Consider the following 14,176-nt stretch of genomic DNA (forward strand, 5'->3'; position numbering starts at 1 on the left):
ACAAGCAGTATTTATGTTTTATCATTTCAGTCTCAGATTTTCATTAAAATTTTTATCATATTTAATTTTTATTTGTCATCTATACACTTTTTAATTTATTATTTTTATTTTTATCTATTAATGGCCTACCCCTGTGAAAAATATATATGGAAATAAAAATGAAAACGGAAAAGTTCCGAATTATTTGTCCTACAATATTCATAATAGAAAATAAGAATGTTTTTAATTAAATGGCGTAAATATCTTACTATTTTAATGTACTTTGTTGAACAATAAGATAAAAATCAGTATAATTTTGACTGTTGAGTTAATTTTATTAGTGGCCATCAAAGAGACAACTATTTAATTCAGCCAAGAAGTGACATGAATCCGCCTCCATGGTTTCCGTTGGATTCAACGCTGGGGTTGGAATTGGCGTGGCCATGCATACTGTTGCTCTCGCCGTTTTGGCTCCAATCGACTTTATTTTCCATTTGATCATCCTCGTAATGACAGTTGTACTTAACGTTCAGTTTCCGGTAATCTTTGTCTGAGACGTAATCCTGCTGACCAATCTCAACTCCATCCTCCTAAACACAAAATTGATTGAATTTTCATATATTTAATGAAATAAAAACTTTACATAAGGAATGATGGTGTCCTCCCCGTTTTTAGAAAAGGCCGTTCGGGTGTAGTGCATCAAACTGTTGTAATCGTAGCCAACGCCAAGTTCCGAGTACTCAGAGGCGGACAACAACTCGAACTGATCCCAGTCGGCTTTAAAATTATAATAAACAAAATTAAAATTCAATGACCACATGACATAGATGTACTTTTTGTATTCTAAAATCTGAAATCGCGATACAAAAAATTGGTTTATCCACCATTTAAAATTTGAAAGTTGGGAACTTAATTCTTGATAAACTGCTAAATTTCGTTTAAAATCAACCTTTAACATTTACATGATTTTGGGATTCATTAATATTTATAAAATTTAAAATTTAACATGCAAATTTTTTTGAACGCGCATAATCAGACTCAATCCACAAATTTCTATTGAATTTCACAAACATTGAGAAATAACAAAAAAATTAACTTAAAATTGAAAAAAAAAATGTCAATACCTTCTTCAATGTTGGTGTAGTTGATAAAAACGTAGTCGTTTCGGTCTGGGGCGCTGTGTTGGTGCTCAAAACCGGCGGCGTGCAGAAGTTCGTGGGCGACCGGGCCCGGAATGAAGCACGCGTCCCTCTGCAGATTGACCGGCTGCGCCCCGCCTCTTCGACCGACCAGCGACCAGCAGCCGGTGTCATTGTACTGAATGTACACGTAGTCCTTGTCTCCGTTGCGGTAGGGTCGGAAGTGCATGCACGACCCTTGCATGATCATCTCCATCGCCTCTTTCACCACCATTTTTTCCTTTGAAGCTGTAAAAAAATAATAAAATTGAAAAAGGGGATCAAAAATATTAAAGAAATATAAAAATCCAAAATATTATTAAATTTTTTTTCTAGTGGTGATTAAAATAACTTATTTTTCAATGATAAATTTTTAAAATTTTGTTAAGTTTTTCAACGCAATTTTGTATTCATTTTTTATGTATTGATGTAATATATTTTTATGTTTTAAATGATATATTATAAAATTTATTCGCGAAAGGAAATGTTTATTTTCTAATTAATGAAATTCTTACTCATTCCATGCATGAGTCTGTAGACCATGGTGTTGTTGGGCCAGTTGTACTTGGGGTCGATGATGACGTTCCTGCCCTTGTCCCCAGGTTGGTCCATTATGTCTCCCTCACGAAGACCACTCAACTCCCAGATATTCCTTCCGCTCTTGGGCCGCCAAGATGCAATTCTCCGCGCTTAAAATAAACTTTACTTTTAATTTTCAAAAATTTAAAATGATGGCTTACAAACTGCCTCCCTGTTGTAGTTCGGTCCGAAGCTGACGGGGATCAAATTTGGCAGATCAGAAAACATGCTCGAGTCCATCAGATCAAGACAATTTACCAGGGAAGAAATTCCCACCACAAAAAGCAAAATTTGTTTCATCGTAGAGGAATTTAAAATGCTTCTTGTAATTCAGGAAACCTGTGGTGAATACTGAAGTACATCAAGAAACACGCGCACTCTTTTATTGCGCTTGTTCTTCCTGATAAAATGCAAGGAATATTATTTTAATTGCAACAAACAGCACTTGAACAAGAACTTGCATATCTGAAAAGCGCACTTTATAATTGTTTCTGATTAAAGAAAAGAGGGCAATGAAATTAAAATATATATTATGCGTATATTGTTTGTCTTCTTCTGGATTTGTATTTGTTGATTTTTAAAAGATTGTTTCCTGATTGAATTCACAACTTTGAAGCAGTTCTCAGTCTTTCTAATTAATTTATTGATATCTTATACTTATCCAGAACTCTTACAGAATTTTGAAATGTTAAAAAAGTGAATTTCAAAAAAGAAAGCCAATTAATGTATTTTTATTCATTTCTTTTAGGAAACAGATGGTTTTACATTAGATTTCCTTATAAGCAATTTTAGTCGCGATATTTTTAAGAATTTTCGTTTTATCTGATTTTTGAATTGATCAAAATATGAAAAATTCAGAGCGCTTTGCACATTGGATAGCGAAGGTAGTAGGAGGTGGTGACGCTGAAGTTTTTTGTGTCGGGCACAAGAATGTACGAATTGTCGGGCGGATTGTAGATGGTGGTGATAACTTGCGAGTATCCAACGAAGGAAAATGTGGCGTTTGAGGTGCACCAGCGCGGAATGGTGCTGTTCACCATGCTCCCAGCCACAAACGTCCACGCGTTTGATATTGGAGTGCCTAAATAAAATTAAAACTCGTGACAATTGCAAAAATAAAAAATATTTTGCACATTTATTCTCAATTTTTTTGTTGTTCTAGCTCGTTTGTGAAAAATTCGTGATTTTTATGTTGAGGTTAATAAAGCAAAGATGTGTTTAATTCAATTTTTTTTATGCGTTGTTGGGTAAAAAAGTTTTCAACAGGCAATTTTTGTTCTCAAATTTACAATTTGGATTAAATTTAATTTAATAAGGTGATAAATGTTAAAAATTAACAAAATAATTATATTATTTATAGCGTAAGTAGGTCCTTATTTTTATAACATAGAACTGTGGAAACATATGATTCTAGAGCCTTAATTTTCAATTAAAAAATGTATATTGAGTTTTTATATGAAATTAAGGTTTTTTTCCAAGAAGGGTCGTATTTTTCCCATTCCTAATACAATTTGCTGTAATTAATCACATAATTACATAAAAATGATGCATTTTCCCTTATTAAATAAATTTCCACTAAATTGATGGGAAAAAAGCATTTTTATCTCATTATTTATCTGTATTACTTGCAAACGTGAGGCAGTTGAGTTCCTCGACAGATTCAATGGAGGCCAATTGCATTCCGTAGCGGCAACACCGGTCATACGCATCGGTTAGGTTCATCTTCAACAATTGAGGCGAAAAGTTGTTTATTATATTGAAATTATTTTACCGAACCTGCTTGTTGATGAAAAAATATTTTTTGCCGCACAAGTCTCGCACAAAGCCGTTCTGTGTGGTGCAATTTCCAGAACAATTGGCTACTTCCTGCGCAAGAACCGACTGCAGAAATTTAATTAGTAAAATAAAACAAAATTTATTTCTTTGATCTTACGGAGACGTTGCAAGGGAAAGGGCCGTAACTGCAGGGCGCCGGAGGTTCCAACAGAACTGGATCCTTTGTCAAATTTTTTTTGTTATTTAAAAATATTTGGATTTTGTTTAGTAATATTTTTAATTTACCATGGGCATTGACTTGTCCATAGCTGCGACAATACCATTCAGAGCCTCGGGTGCTTTTTCGCTGCTGCATTTGATCATTTGGGCCGCTCGGTCGCACTCGTCCATTCCCGTAACTTCATTAAAATTTCGTATAATTCTTCTCTAGTTTTTATGAAATTTTACCCGATCCGCCGCACTCGTCCATGACCCCTACATTTTTCTGCAACTCGGCCGCATTCCCGGCCGCCAAAGTTTCCAAAATTCCAAACACCTCGTTCTCCACAAACATGCCGTTCACCATCTGCGAAAACTTCATTAGAGTAAATACAAATAAATTTTCAAATTTCACCAAGTTAGAATTCTCTCCAAGGCATTTGATGAAGCACTGGAAATGAAGAACAAATTTAAATTGCTAAAAACAAAAAGGAATCAGAGAAAAACCTTGATTCGTATATCCTTTGGGAAAGATGGATTCAACAAAGACTCAATTTCGGCTGTGGAAATTTAATGAACTATTGAAAAACTTAAAAAGACAATACAACGAGTTGTTAGAAATGTATCTTCAAATCAAATAAAAATGTTTAAAAAAAGGCAATTTTTCTCTGACGTGTGTTTTCGCATTGAAATCATACTGTCGAAAATGATGTTTTTAATGTCTGTTATTTGGATACAATTTATTTCAACAAAGAATATTTTGAAACTAAAATTTATTAGTGTGTTATTTTCGTAGATCTGTGTCATTTTCGGTTTTTTAAGGGTATTCTAGTTGTAATTTTCAATAAGAAATGTGACGCGCGGAATTGCAAAGCAAGTATAATTAATTTATTTAAACATAAATTAACCGATTTTTTTATGTTTTGGTTTTTCTTGCTCAGTGTCTGAATTCCAGGTTGAATTTCTCAAAATTAATTAAACTATTGTCTCAATTTCATACCCTGGCTGACGTTGAAAAGGGTTGCGCACTCGTCTCGCACGGCAGTTCCGCCCGACTTTGATTTCGACGTGTCCCTCGCCTGTCGAGACAAAAATTGCATTTAAAAATAAAAAATAAACAATCAAATATAAATAAATGCATTAACCTCACAAATGTATCTGATTTTAGACGAATCCTTGAAATCGTACAACTGAGCGTCACTCTCGTTGACAAAAACAGCAACGGCGCTCTCGTTTCCGTCGGCGTGGTCCGGCTGGCCCGAAGCCCAAACGGCCTCTTGCCTCAAAATCCTATTGGCCGCGCAATAACCGAAACTCCACTTGCAACCGCGGTCGCTGCCCGAAGTCCAGTAGAAGTCGCTCAGATTGGAATTATCTTGGAAGGAATTTACAATTTTCAATTAATTTTTTCATTTACTTTGACCCTATTTCGACTACATACTAACTGCTCAAAATTGAAATTCGATACTCTCACGAAATGTAAAATGTGTCCAAGTTCTATTCAGAAAATTCCAAAAAATAATCATAAAAAGATCAATAAAATGTCCAGTTTAAATTTAAATATATCTCTTTAAGAAAATATCATCTTCATAAAGCAACCAGAACCAATAATTTGCATTAATAAAATTAATTTTTTTAATGGCAAAGATGGCCGCCGCCTGGTCTCATTGTTCTGTTGCTAATAAAGCCCCCCACGGTTGACAGTATTAAATTTTTTTATCAATTCGATTAATATAAAAAGGTAAATTTTTTTAGAAAAATTACAACTTATTAAATGTCTTGTAAGATTTTAAATAAATAGAAATTAATAAACTGTGTATCGTACTTTTGACTGCTGCAACGATTGATTTGTACTTGTAATCGTACTCCAAACTCAACAAAGACATTCCGATTGCGCAACAAGCCGTTGTTGCCCCGACGTACTTTAAGAAATTCTCACTTAAAACAATAAATTATTTATTTATTTATTCCATTTACGGTGTCAGTTTTATTTTTGAAGCTGTAGACAAAAGTCCTGCCGTTGTAATTGAACCAACTTCCATGTGAATTTGGAACTGAATTGAATTTTAAAATACATAAAAACTTATAAACACAATGAAATTAAAATAACTTACGCGCCAAGTATCCAAATTTATTAAAATGCCTTGGCTAGTAACGTGATAATAACGAGGGAAAAAATTATATAAATTTAATTTAATTCATATACGCTTTTGGTGCACGTAATACTTGGACACGTGGGCATTGAACAGGGTGCTCGAGTCGGGGCGCCCTGTTAATTAATTGGTTTGTTTCCAAATTAAAATTAATTATTTACTTGGCAAGCAAAAATCAGCCGGTCAGAGCACATTCTGTCCGAGAAAGTGAAGTTCAAGTTCTTTTTTGACACGTTGAAGTGAACGCAGTTTTCACTATTGTTGAAATTTTGCGGCTGCCCGGCGGCCCAGGGCTGTTTTTCCACCACAATCGACCCGTTTTTGGTGCACCATGAAAACTCGCTTTCGTTCGTTCTCGAAGCGGAAGTCCAATAGTTTGAACCAAACTTCCATTTGGAAACTAATTTAAAAATTTTAAAACATTGAAATCTCCTTTTTATGCTTTCAAAATGTTTGTAGCAGTTTTGACAGTTCTGCTGAACAAAGTTTTACCGAGTTGTTTAGAAAAGCACTCCAATTTCGAAACGTTCTCAAAAGTTAGCGGCTCCATACCGAGTTTGTAGCATTTTATCAAATTCTCTCTCCAAGTGACCTAATTAACAAAAGATGTTTTCTGACGCTAACAATGTAAAAAACCAACCACAGATTTTCCAAAGAGATATTGCTGACCGCACGACTGCACCCAAAATCCATATTTTTCAGGATCTAAATTCGAAATAAAAAATTTGTAAAAATATTTTTCCTTTTCGAGTACATACCTTTTACGGTGCCATTATTGCCAATTAGAGTTGGCTAAATTTGGAATTGGTTTATTATTTTATTTTTTGCCTTTTTTTATTCTCACGTCTACTTCAAACATGGTTTCACACTTTCCATCCTATAGCAAATTGATGCAAAAATTTTATAAAATATACTTTGTACAGTCAAACTTCATTTATTGGTGGCTCCGTTGTAGATGTTATAGTTGTTGTTGTAGATGTTGTTGTTGCTATAGATGTTGTAGTTGTTGATAAATTTATAGCTGATTCCACACTCGTTTCCGTTATATTCGACTGCAAAGTTAAAACTAACTTATATTGCATAATATATAAAAATAAAAATTACTTATTGCAAGAGCATTTATGTAACTTTTTTTTTAATCTTTATCAAACATTCATAAGATTAGGCAAGGAAAGGTGGAAATTTTTTCTAAAATCCACGCCCTTATTTAGGGGAGAGGGTGTTATAATTCAAACTGTTTCTTATAAGTCATAGTTATACCAATTCGTCCCATTTGTGCAAATTTGAACAGAATCGGTAATTTATATTCGATTATGTTGGTCACCTTTTGGCAAGAAACGTATATCTGATTATAAAATAATGACACCTATTTTATTGTTGATTGAGTTAAATTTTTACTATCAAAGAAGCATTTTATTAAATTTTATTTTTATGCAAAAAAGAAAAATCGTAATTTCTTTTTAGAACTATTCACGAAAAAGAAGTTTGATAACAATTGAAACTTTTCTCTTGTCCGACGAAATATTCACAAAAAAAGTGATTTAGTGATTCTTTGTTTGACATGACCTTTTCCAACCAAGTATCACACTTATAGGTCCCAAAATTGTTCCTCGAGTATTTTTCGTCAATAAGAAATATTATAAGCAAAAAGTGAAAGTTTTTATAACCTCTGTTGTTTGTATCGTTGCAGTCGTAGTTGAAGTTGAACTTATACTGGTGGTCAAAGTGATGGATTCTAGACTTGTGTCCGACACTGACCTTTTTGGTAATAAAATTAAAAATTAATTAAAAACTTGAATTCCATCGGAATAAAATTTCCAAACACTTCGCTTGTTGTTTCCGCTTCCGAAGTTACTTCTGTAATTGCAGGTTCCGTAGTTTCTTCTGAAGTGGAAAAAGATGGCTAAAATTATGTTACTTTATTAGACTTGAAAAGAAATAAGTCTGCTCACAGTATTATAAAATTAATTAAAAATATTATACCAAAGTTTCTGTTTTTGAATGAATGAAATTTACAGCAGCCTTTGACGAGTTCAAGCTTGATTTTGTCGTAAATTTTTGCAAACAAGAAGTTCCTCCGCAGCACTTGACAATCGCATTTTTCTTTGCAATCCTACTGCCTGAAATTATTTTTCCTATTTAGTCATTTTTTCCAATTTTAAATAAAATAACAATACCCAACGACTTGATTGCATTTTTTCCTTGCTTTTTCGCCGCTGGCGTCTGGAGCGTCGCCAAAACCTGGTTCAGCATTTTTTTAATACAAATATTTTCAAAGAGCTTGCAACGCATTTTACCAGAATGAGAAAAAGGAGATAGTTTGCCAATGGCATATTTTAAATGCCGAGCAACAACTGTGCGATAAACTTTTCGCATTCGGCACTTTCCATCGATTGATGGGAATTCCACTATTTACCCGCTATTTGCCGAGGTGACTACCCGTGGGTTTCCCTAGGCTTATACATCAATTGCACAGAAACACACATTCCAGTGAACTATTTGAGAGTCAAAATAAAAAAAGATTCAGGCAAATTCTGTGCTGAAATTCTATTTGATATACAAATTTAATTTTCCAGTTTCCAATCGAGATAGACCAAAATTGTAAGTAATGAAATCAACCATTATTAAAAATAATTTAACAATTTTTCCGTCAAATTATTATCACAGAAGATTTATATCATAAAAATAGTACAGTCGACTAGTTTTGATTGCAGATTGCTCCGCAATTCATGAGCCGTTGAGATGAAATATGGTGTCTAGCTAATTTTTAAGAAAATTCGGTAAAATTATCATGAAAATTATTTAAAAAATTATTATTCATCATTCAATACAATCTTTTCTTCTTAATTTAATAATATAAAATATTTAAATGAGTTTGATTTTTAAACAGAAAGAAGTAGCATATCCATGAAAATTGATTGAAATCCAATGTCATGTTTATTTACCTGAAAATATAAAAATTAACGATAGTTAATTATGATGACTTTCCAATCTTTAATAATATGCTTTATTCCATTATAAAGATTATGGATTTTTGTATATATCATACAACGAACTTGACACAATTACACGCTATCCCATATATGTGTCATTCTTGCGTTGCCACCACATTATTGGGTTATATTCAAAATAAAGCTCGGTCAGCAAACAAACATCGCAACAAGTAAATAGGCGCCTCGCAGTTGCCACGGTAACGAGTAGGAAATTCACTAACTTGCAGCATTAAACTTTTTATAACAAAAAGTATTTTAAGGCAATGGGAAGTTCGTTTAAAAATATATCTTGATAAAAAGGTTATCTGCAAAATTTTAAGCTTTTACTAATGTAGCAGAAAATTAACCAAAACACAATCCGCCTGCAATATTTAATCAATTATGACAAGAAAAATTTAATGAACCATTACAAAAATAGATGTATCAGTTAACGATGGTAAAAATTTACAGAAAACTAATTAATTTCTATGATATTTTTATTAATGATTTTACAGAATTTTTTTTTTAAACGTTATCTCCAGAATCAAATGATATTTCTTTCTTTAAATTGAAAATGTAACATTTTCTCTACTGTAAGTTCATTCTTTTTACTTTCTATTTTTGTTATGGTTGCGATAGTTGATGAAAGAGTCTCGTTGTAAGTAAAAAAAATTGATGAGAGAGTTGTCGGGTAGTTTTAATCAATTCTGGACGGAGCTGCTCACACATGAATAAAAAATGACCGCGCACACCACCCATTGTCCGAGCGCAGGATCGAATGTAGAAAGTGTTCTGCGGTCAGTCAGTTCACCCTCGGTCAGTTTCAAGTTCGCCGTCGATGGTGACTAGCATATGCAAAAAAATCCGCAAGTTGTTTTTTCACAATGATTGCGCCCAAGGAGGTTTTATTTTCCAAGTCTCCAAGACAATTCACGACAATCTCGCAAAAAAGTAAGATTATCTTCTTTAATTTGAATAATTTAATTTTTAATTTTAGTAAACTATCCATTTGATTTGCCAACTACCCCAGCAGCAGCTATTTCTAATGGAAAAAATGGACATGAATTTGTTGATTTAAAAACTAAATTAAATTGGTGAGCACAATAGTTAACCCTTGAAGAAAAATTAATGGAATTTTAACACGAAGGCTTCACGGCAGGTTTAAAAGAAGAACAAAGAGAGAGCGGCGATTTCTTGTAGCAATTTTTATTCTCAGCCTGCTGAGTCTCATTCTCTTTATTCTGACAGTCGTTTTTGCGATGAAAAGTAAGATAAGTAAAATTTATGAAAATGTGCGTAAAATTTAAAAACTTAATTCAGGTGGTTATGACGATTCAAAAGTGTGCCGATCAAACAGCTGCATTGCCTCTGGTAAAAGATTTTCTTCAAATTTGAAATGTATAAATGAATTAAATTTTCAGCTGCTATGCTTCTTCAAAATATGGATAGCAGTGCAGACCCTTGCGTAGACTTTTATAAATTTGCGTGCGGAAACTTTCCTCTGAACCATCCTATTCCTGATTCTGACCAAAGCTCTGATTGGTTTCTGGACCGCAAACTCAGCGTCAAACGCGAAATTAGAGGTATTTTCTTTTAAATAGGCAGGATTTTGATTTATTTTAATCGGATATTTTAGATGCTTTGATGTTCAAAAAAAGTTCCCCTTTTGAACCTCTGCCAGTGCGACAACTGAGGGGACTTTTTTCCGACTGCCTTGATACAGGTTTATTTTCCGCTAAAATACTTTAATTTAAAGAGTTAAGTTTTCTATCAAATGCAGACTCTTTGGAACAAAAAGGCGTGCAACCTTTACGCAACCTGCTTCGCAAAGTGGAGCTTTCCTTGCAGCCGAGTTTGTTGGATTCTGGAGCAACGGCAGTGCCAAATCCCAGGTTTAACTGGCACCGATCTGCAGCACTGGGCAAAAGGTTGGCCGCCGTCGATCTGCTTTTTGGAGTTTCCATTTATCCCGACCCGTTGAACAACAGCAAAAACCTTCTGGGGGTAAAAAATATTTACAAAAATATAAATTTTGTTCTTCACACTTATAACAATAGATTGTTCCGCCAAACTGGCAAAGTCCTTTGCACGGAAATTGGAAATCAAACAGCCTATGGGCTTCGAGAAAGTATTACGAGAAGGTCGAGTCACTTCACCGCCCAAAAAGATCGATCACGCCACAAAAGCAGCAAGTACAGGTTGGAAATTTTCTCAAATATTTTAACTTCAAGGGGAAAATAATTAAGATTGCCAGCTATAAAAGAGCTCAAACATTTTCAAATTGAATTTTTTAGGTGAATTGTTTTATTTGGATTGCCTATCATAAAAAGCAATAATTTTTTACCGAAATTAAAAAAAAAACTTTATTATTTTACCTCCTCATATTCTTAAAATCCTAAAATAATCAAAAATAAGTTATTTGATCTGATATATGAAAAAAATGGTGCAACAAATGGAACATTTAAAAATATCACATGATATTTTTAAATGTTCCAAAACTAAAATCAATTTAAATCATTATTTAAAACCAACTCAAAATGAGGCAAATAGGTGCATTTTTAATTATTTGTTAATATTTTCTATATAACATAAATTTCCAATGTCACAATGTTCAAGCAATCTCAAAAGTCCTAAAAAATTCCATTTTGCTATTTTAGCAACGAGAGGTTCAGTTGCGCCAGGATTACATGAAGAACATTATTGAAAACCTTATGGCAGCGGGAATTTCCAAAGGGCCTGAGTACGGCCGAGTAAGGACTGCAAGGTATGCAGACCTGAAACTGGATCCAATGCCGAATCCCAGGTCAGGCACGCCGGAAGCACAGGAGGTGGAGGATTTTGCGCCTGTTACCTATGCCGTTAGGCAAATGTACCAATTTGAAGGACAGCTCTATGCTGTAAATAATTTATTAAAAATCGTCTTTTCTGATTTTTTTAATCTTTGATACAAAATTTAGGCAAATAATGGCAGTGGCGCGGATACTGATTATCAAATGCTTACGATTGACGCACTCCAGGATTTGACAGATCGGATCATGGGACCGAGATCAAATATCACAGTAATTAATAATATAAATCTAAAAAAAAAAAAATTAAATTGTTTTTTTTTTGTAGTTTGATTGGAGAAATTACTTTCAAGTGTTGTTTGAAGGGACGAATGTAGCTTTGACCCAAGCAGATTTAATGCAAGTTTACATGCCGTACATAGTAAATTTGGCATCAATTTTATCTCAAACTCAGAGTACAACCATAGGTGAGTTATAAAAATTATTGAAATTAAATTGAAAGTAGAAACTATTTCATGCACAGAGGCTCTTATGTGGTGGTTAATAGTGGACGCAAGCTCTGTCCACTTGACGCGGCAGTTGCGGCAAATAAAGCTTGCGTACGTTGAAGACGTCACTTATGGCCAAACTGCTCTTTCCAGGTTTGGAAGAAAAAAACATGAAAATTTGACTTATTTAATTATTTGTCTTTGAAGGTCGATGTTTTGTGCTGGATTGTCTAACAAAATGATGGGTATAGCTGTGAGTTATCTCTTCACCACTCCAGCCTACGTTCGAGCCGCTCGGGAAAAAGTATAAAGCATTCATAATTAAAAGTAAATATTCGGTCTCTAATTGCGATCAACTGCTCGGCAGATTGGAATAATGGTCGAGGACATTCGGTCTTCTTTCATCGAAAGAGTTAATGAACTAGACTGGATGGACGATGAAACTCGCAAAGCAACCCTATCCAAAGTGTCGGCCATGAAGGTCAATATAGCGTTTCCCGACTTTCTGCTCAAGGAAGGAGGAATTGAGGAGTATTACGGAGGGGTAAAGAAAATTTTTAATTTTAAAAATGTTAATTTTTTTTTTTAAATATTTTCTGATCAATTTATTTAGTTTATTCCTTCAAATAAAAATTGAGTATTGCAAGAGTTATTTAAGAAAATTTTTGTCTAAATAATTTTTTTATTATTGTTGGTCAGGTAAATTAAGTATAGTGGTTACAATTTTTAGCTGGAGTTTGAGGAGGGACAGTTTTTCAACAATCTCCTGGCCGTCGTGCAACTGCAGACTCGGAAAATGCTCGCCAGCCTACCGGTCATCAACGAACGTGACGTGTGCGTGAGCTTGATAATGGAAAGAGCTAATTTTCCCCGAAACTACATGAGAAACGAATTTTCCTGTATACAACTATTTTAGTTTGACATTGAATTCACCGAATCAATGTGTTTGATACATGAAATTCTACTAGGGTCGTAATCGAACGTTATTTTATTATTTTCTTTTTCAGATGGGCCTCAGACCCAACTGACGTGAACGCCTATCACACGTTTCAGGCAAACACCATAAGTAATTTATTTTTTAAATGACTTGAATTATAAAATGATATTTTTTTTCCATTTAAAGCGGTGCCAGCTGGGATTCTCCAATTTCCTTTCTTCAATTTAGGAATGGAGTAAGATTGATTTTAATTATACAATAATTAAAATTACAAAATGTGAAATTCCAGTTTGCTCGATTACGGCGCCATTGGATCTATACTTGGCCATGAATTTACACACGGTTTTGACAACATAGGTTTGATTTTTCAAAATCTTCAATCAAAAATATTTTTGGTTTCTTATAATTTATAGGTCGGTTGTATGATGAAAAGGGAAATTTCAGGCCGTGGTGGACAAATGCCACACTGGCTGAATATGAAAAACGGACCGCGTGTTTTGTTGAGCAGTACGGCAAGTTTCGAATACCTGAACTGCACGCCAACGTAACTTAGAAAATTCAAAATTATTTTTAACTCAAACTTTCAACTCAGGTCAATGGAATGTTGACGCTGAGTGAAAATATTGCCGACAACGGTGGGATTAGATTTTCCGTCCGAGCCTACCAGAAACTGCGAGAAAGGAGCTCTGGTGATTTGCAAGAACGCCTTCCAGGGCTGGAGTTCATGTCTCCAGAACAGTTACACCACTTGTCATTTACTAATGTAAAATTAAAATTAACTAGACTTAAAAATTTTCAAGTAAATATTTTGCAGTTGTGGTGCGACCAAGCAAGTTTCCTAGCAATGAAGTGGTCCTTGAATGAAGCCCACGCGCCCAATAGGGCAAGAATCTGGGGTACTCTAGGCAACTCGAAGCACTTTTCTGAAGTGTGGCAGTGCCCAGCACACTCTGCAATGAATCCCTCTAGCAAGTGTGACCTGTGGTGAAAAAGCCAAACCGATGAAGTTTTAGAAACCAGCATATTAGACAAAGATCTTTATAATTATTGGTGCCAATTTCCTGACTGTAACCTGATATCGAATAATAAATAAAAGTTTAATTTATATTAAAGTTACCAACAGTTAACAT

At 34.1% G+C, this 14,176-nt stretch overlaps 3 protein-coding genes across 6 annotated transcripts; 1 reads left to right on the forward strand and 2 right to left on the reverse strand.

Moving 5' to 3' along the window:
- Nucleotides 1–347: 347 nt before the first annotated feature.
- LOC132205762 (zinc metalloproteinase nas-14-like) lies at nt 348–2,036 on the reverse strand. Its single transcript, XM_059635029.1, has 5 exons — nt 1,898–2,036; nt 1,673–1,846; nt 1,104–1,406; nt 623–756; nt 348–569 (listed from the first exon to the last, which is right to left on the reverse strand). Exons 1-5 carry the CDS (start codon nt 2,034–2,036, stop codon nt 348–350), a joined length of 972 nt encoding a protein of 323 aa, XP_059491012.1.
- LOC132192456 (uncharacterized) lies at nt 1,704–8,244 on the reverse strand. 2 transcript variants are annotated; one of them, XM_059612428.1, is made up of 26 exons: nt 8,161–8,244; nt 8,041–8,104; nt 7,847–7,983; nt 7,687–7,766; nt 7,531–7,621; nt 6,793–6,915; nt 6,708–6,740; nt 6,622–6,655; nt 6,504–6,568; nt 6,356–6,455; nt 6,025–6,263; nt 5,917–5,979; nt 5,825–5,858; nt 5,688–5,764; nt 5,536–5,632; nt 4,856–5,085; nt 4,711–4,789; nt 4,218–4,270; nt 4,126–4,161; nt 3,960–4,077; nt 3,798–3,910; nt 3,670–3,732; nt 3,513–3,617; nt 3,362–3,458; nt 1,898–2,817; nt 1,704–1,846 (listed from the first exon to the last, which is right to left on the reverse strand). In XM_059612428.1, exons 1-25 carry the CDS (start codon nt 8,194–8,196, stop codon nt 2,591–2,593), a joined length of 2,394 nt encoding a protein of 797 aa, XP_059468411.1. In that variant the 5' UTR covers nt 8,197–8,244; the 3' UTR covers nt 1,704–1,846; nt 1,898–2,590. The 2 variants fall into 2 exon arrangements, with proteins under 2 accessions (XP_059468411.1, XP_059468410.1); XM_059612427.1 differs by having other exon boundaries at nt 3,960–4,161.
- A 1,213-nt stretch (nt 8,245–9,457) lies between these two features.
- LOC132192610 (neprilysin-like) lies at nt 9,458–14,115 on the forward strand. Of its 3 annotated transcripts, none has more exons than XM_059612646.1 (21): nt 9,458–9,786; nt 9,833–9,929; nt 9,983–10,101; nt 10,156–10,206; nt 10,257–10,418; nt 10,472–10,558; nt 10,616–10,839; nt 10,893–11,033; nt 11,493–11,732; nt 11,793–11,894; nt 11,950–12,088; nt 12,145–12,262; nt 12,317–12,413; nt 12,477–12,653; nt 12,840–12,943; nt 13,117–13,175; nt 13,233–13,281; nt 13,336–13,403; nt 13,460–13,590; nt 13,639–13,809; nt 13,861–14,115. In XM_059612646.1, exons 1-21 carry the CDS (start codon nt 9,720–9,722, stop codon nt 14,032–14,034), a joined length of 2,577 nt encoding a protein of 858 aa, XP_059468629.1. In that variant the 5' UTR covers nt 9,458–9,719; the 3' UTR covers nt 14,035–14,115. The 3 variants fall into 3 exon arrangements, with proteins under 3 accessions (XP_059468629.1, XP_059468630.1, XP_059468631.1); XM_059612647.1 differs by having other exon boundaries at nt 9,995–10,101; XM_059612648.1 differs by having other exon boundaries at nt 9,866–9,929; nt 9,995–10,101.
- The last annotated feature ends 61 nt before the right edge of the window (nt 14,116–14,176 follow it).

The sequence above is a fragment of the Neocloeon triangulifer genome, unplaced genomic scaffold (assembly GCF_031216515.1).
Source record: "Neocloeon triangulifer isolate White Clay Creek 2 clone unplaced genomic scaffold, ASM3121651v1 ptg000003l, whole genome shotgun sequence".
NCBI classification, from domain to species: domain Eukaryota; kingdom Metazoa; phylum Arthropoda; class Insecta; order Ephemeroptera; family Baetidae; genus Neocloeon; species Neocloeon triangulifer.

Bases quoted from the DNA above. Each gene is read 5' to 3' on its own strand.
- LOC132192456 (XM_059612427.1), bottom strand. From the start codon at position 8,196: ATGCCATTGGCAAACTATCTCCTTTTTCTCATTCTG. The intron at 6,456-6,503 runs GTTGGTTTTTTA...TTTGTTAATTAG, and splicing joins ATCTCTTTGGAAAATCTGTG to GTCACTTGGAGAGAGAATTT. The intron at 6,264-6,355 runs GTAAAACTTTGT...TTTTTAAATTAG, and splicing joins GTGCTTTTCTAAACAACTCG to TTTCCAAATGGAAGTTTGGT.
- LOC132205762 (XM_059635029.1), bottom strand. From the start codon at position 2,036: ATGAAACAAATTTTGCTTTTTGTGGTGGGAATTTCTTCCCTGGTAAAT. The intron at 757-1,103 runs GTATTGACATTT...ATAATTTTAAAG, and splicing joins CTACACCAACATTGAAGAAG to CCGACTGGGATCAGTTCGAG. The intron at 570-622 runs GTAAAGTTTTTA...TTTTGTGTTTAG, and splicing joins AGGACACCATCATTCCTTAT to GAGGATGGAGTTGAGATTGG.
- LOC132192610 (XM_059612646.1), top strand. From the start codon at position 9,720: ATGATTGCGCCCAAGGAGGTTTTATTTTCCAAGTCTCCAAGACAATTC. The intron at 9,930-9,982 runs GTGAGCACAATA...TTTAACACGAAG, and splicing joins TTAAAAACTAAATTAAATTG to GCTTCACGGCAGGTTTAAAA. The intron at 10,102-10,155 runs GTAAGATAAGTA...AACTTAATTCAG, and splicing joins AGTCGTTTTTGCGATGAAAA to GTGGTTATGACGATTCAAAA.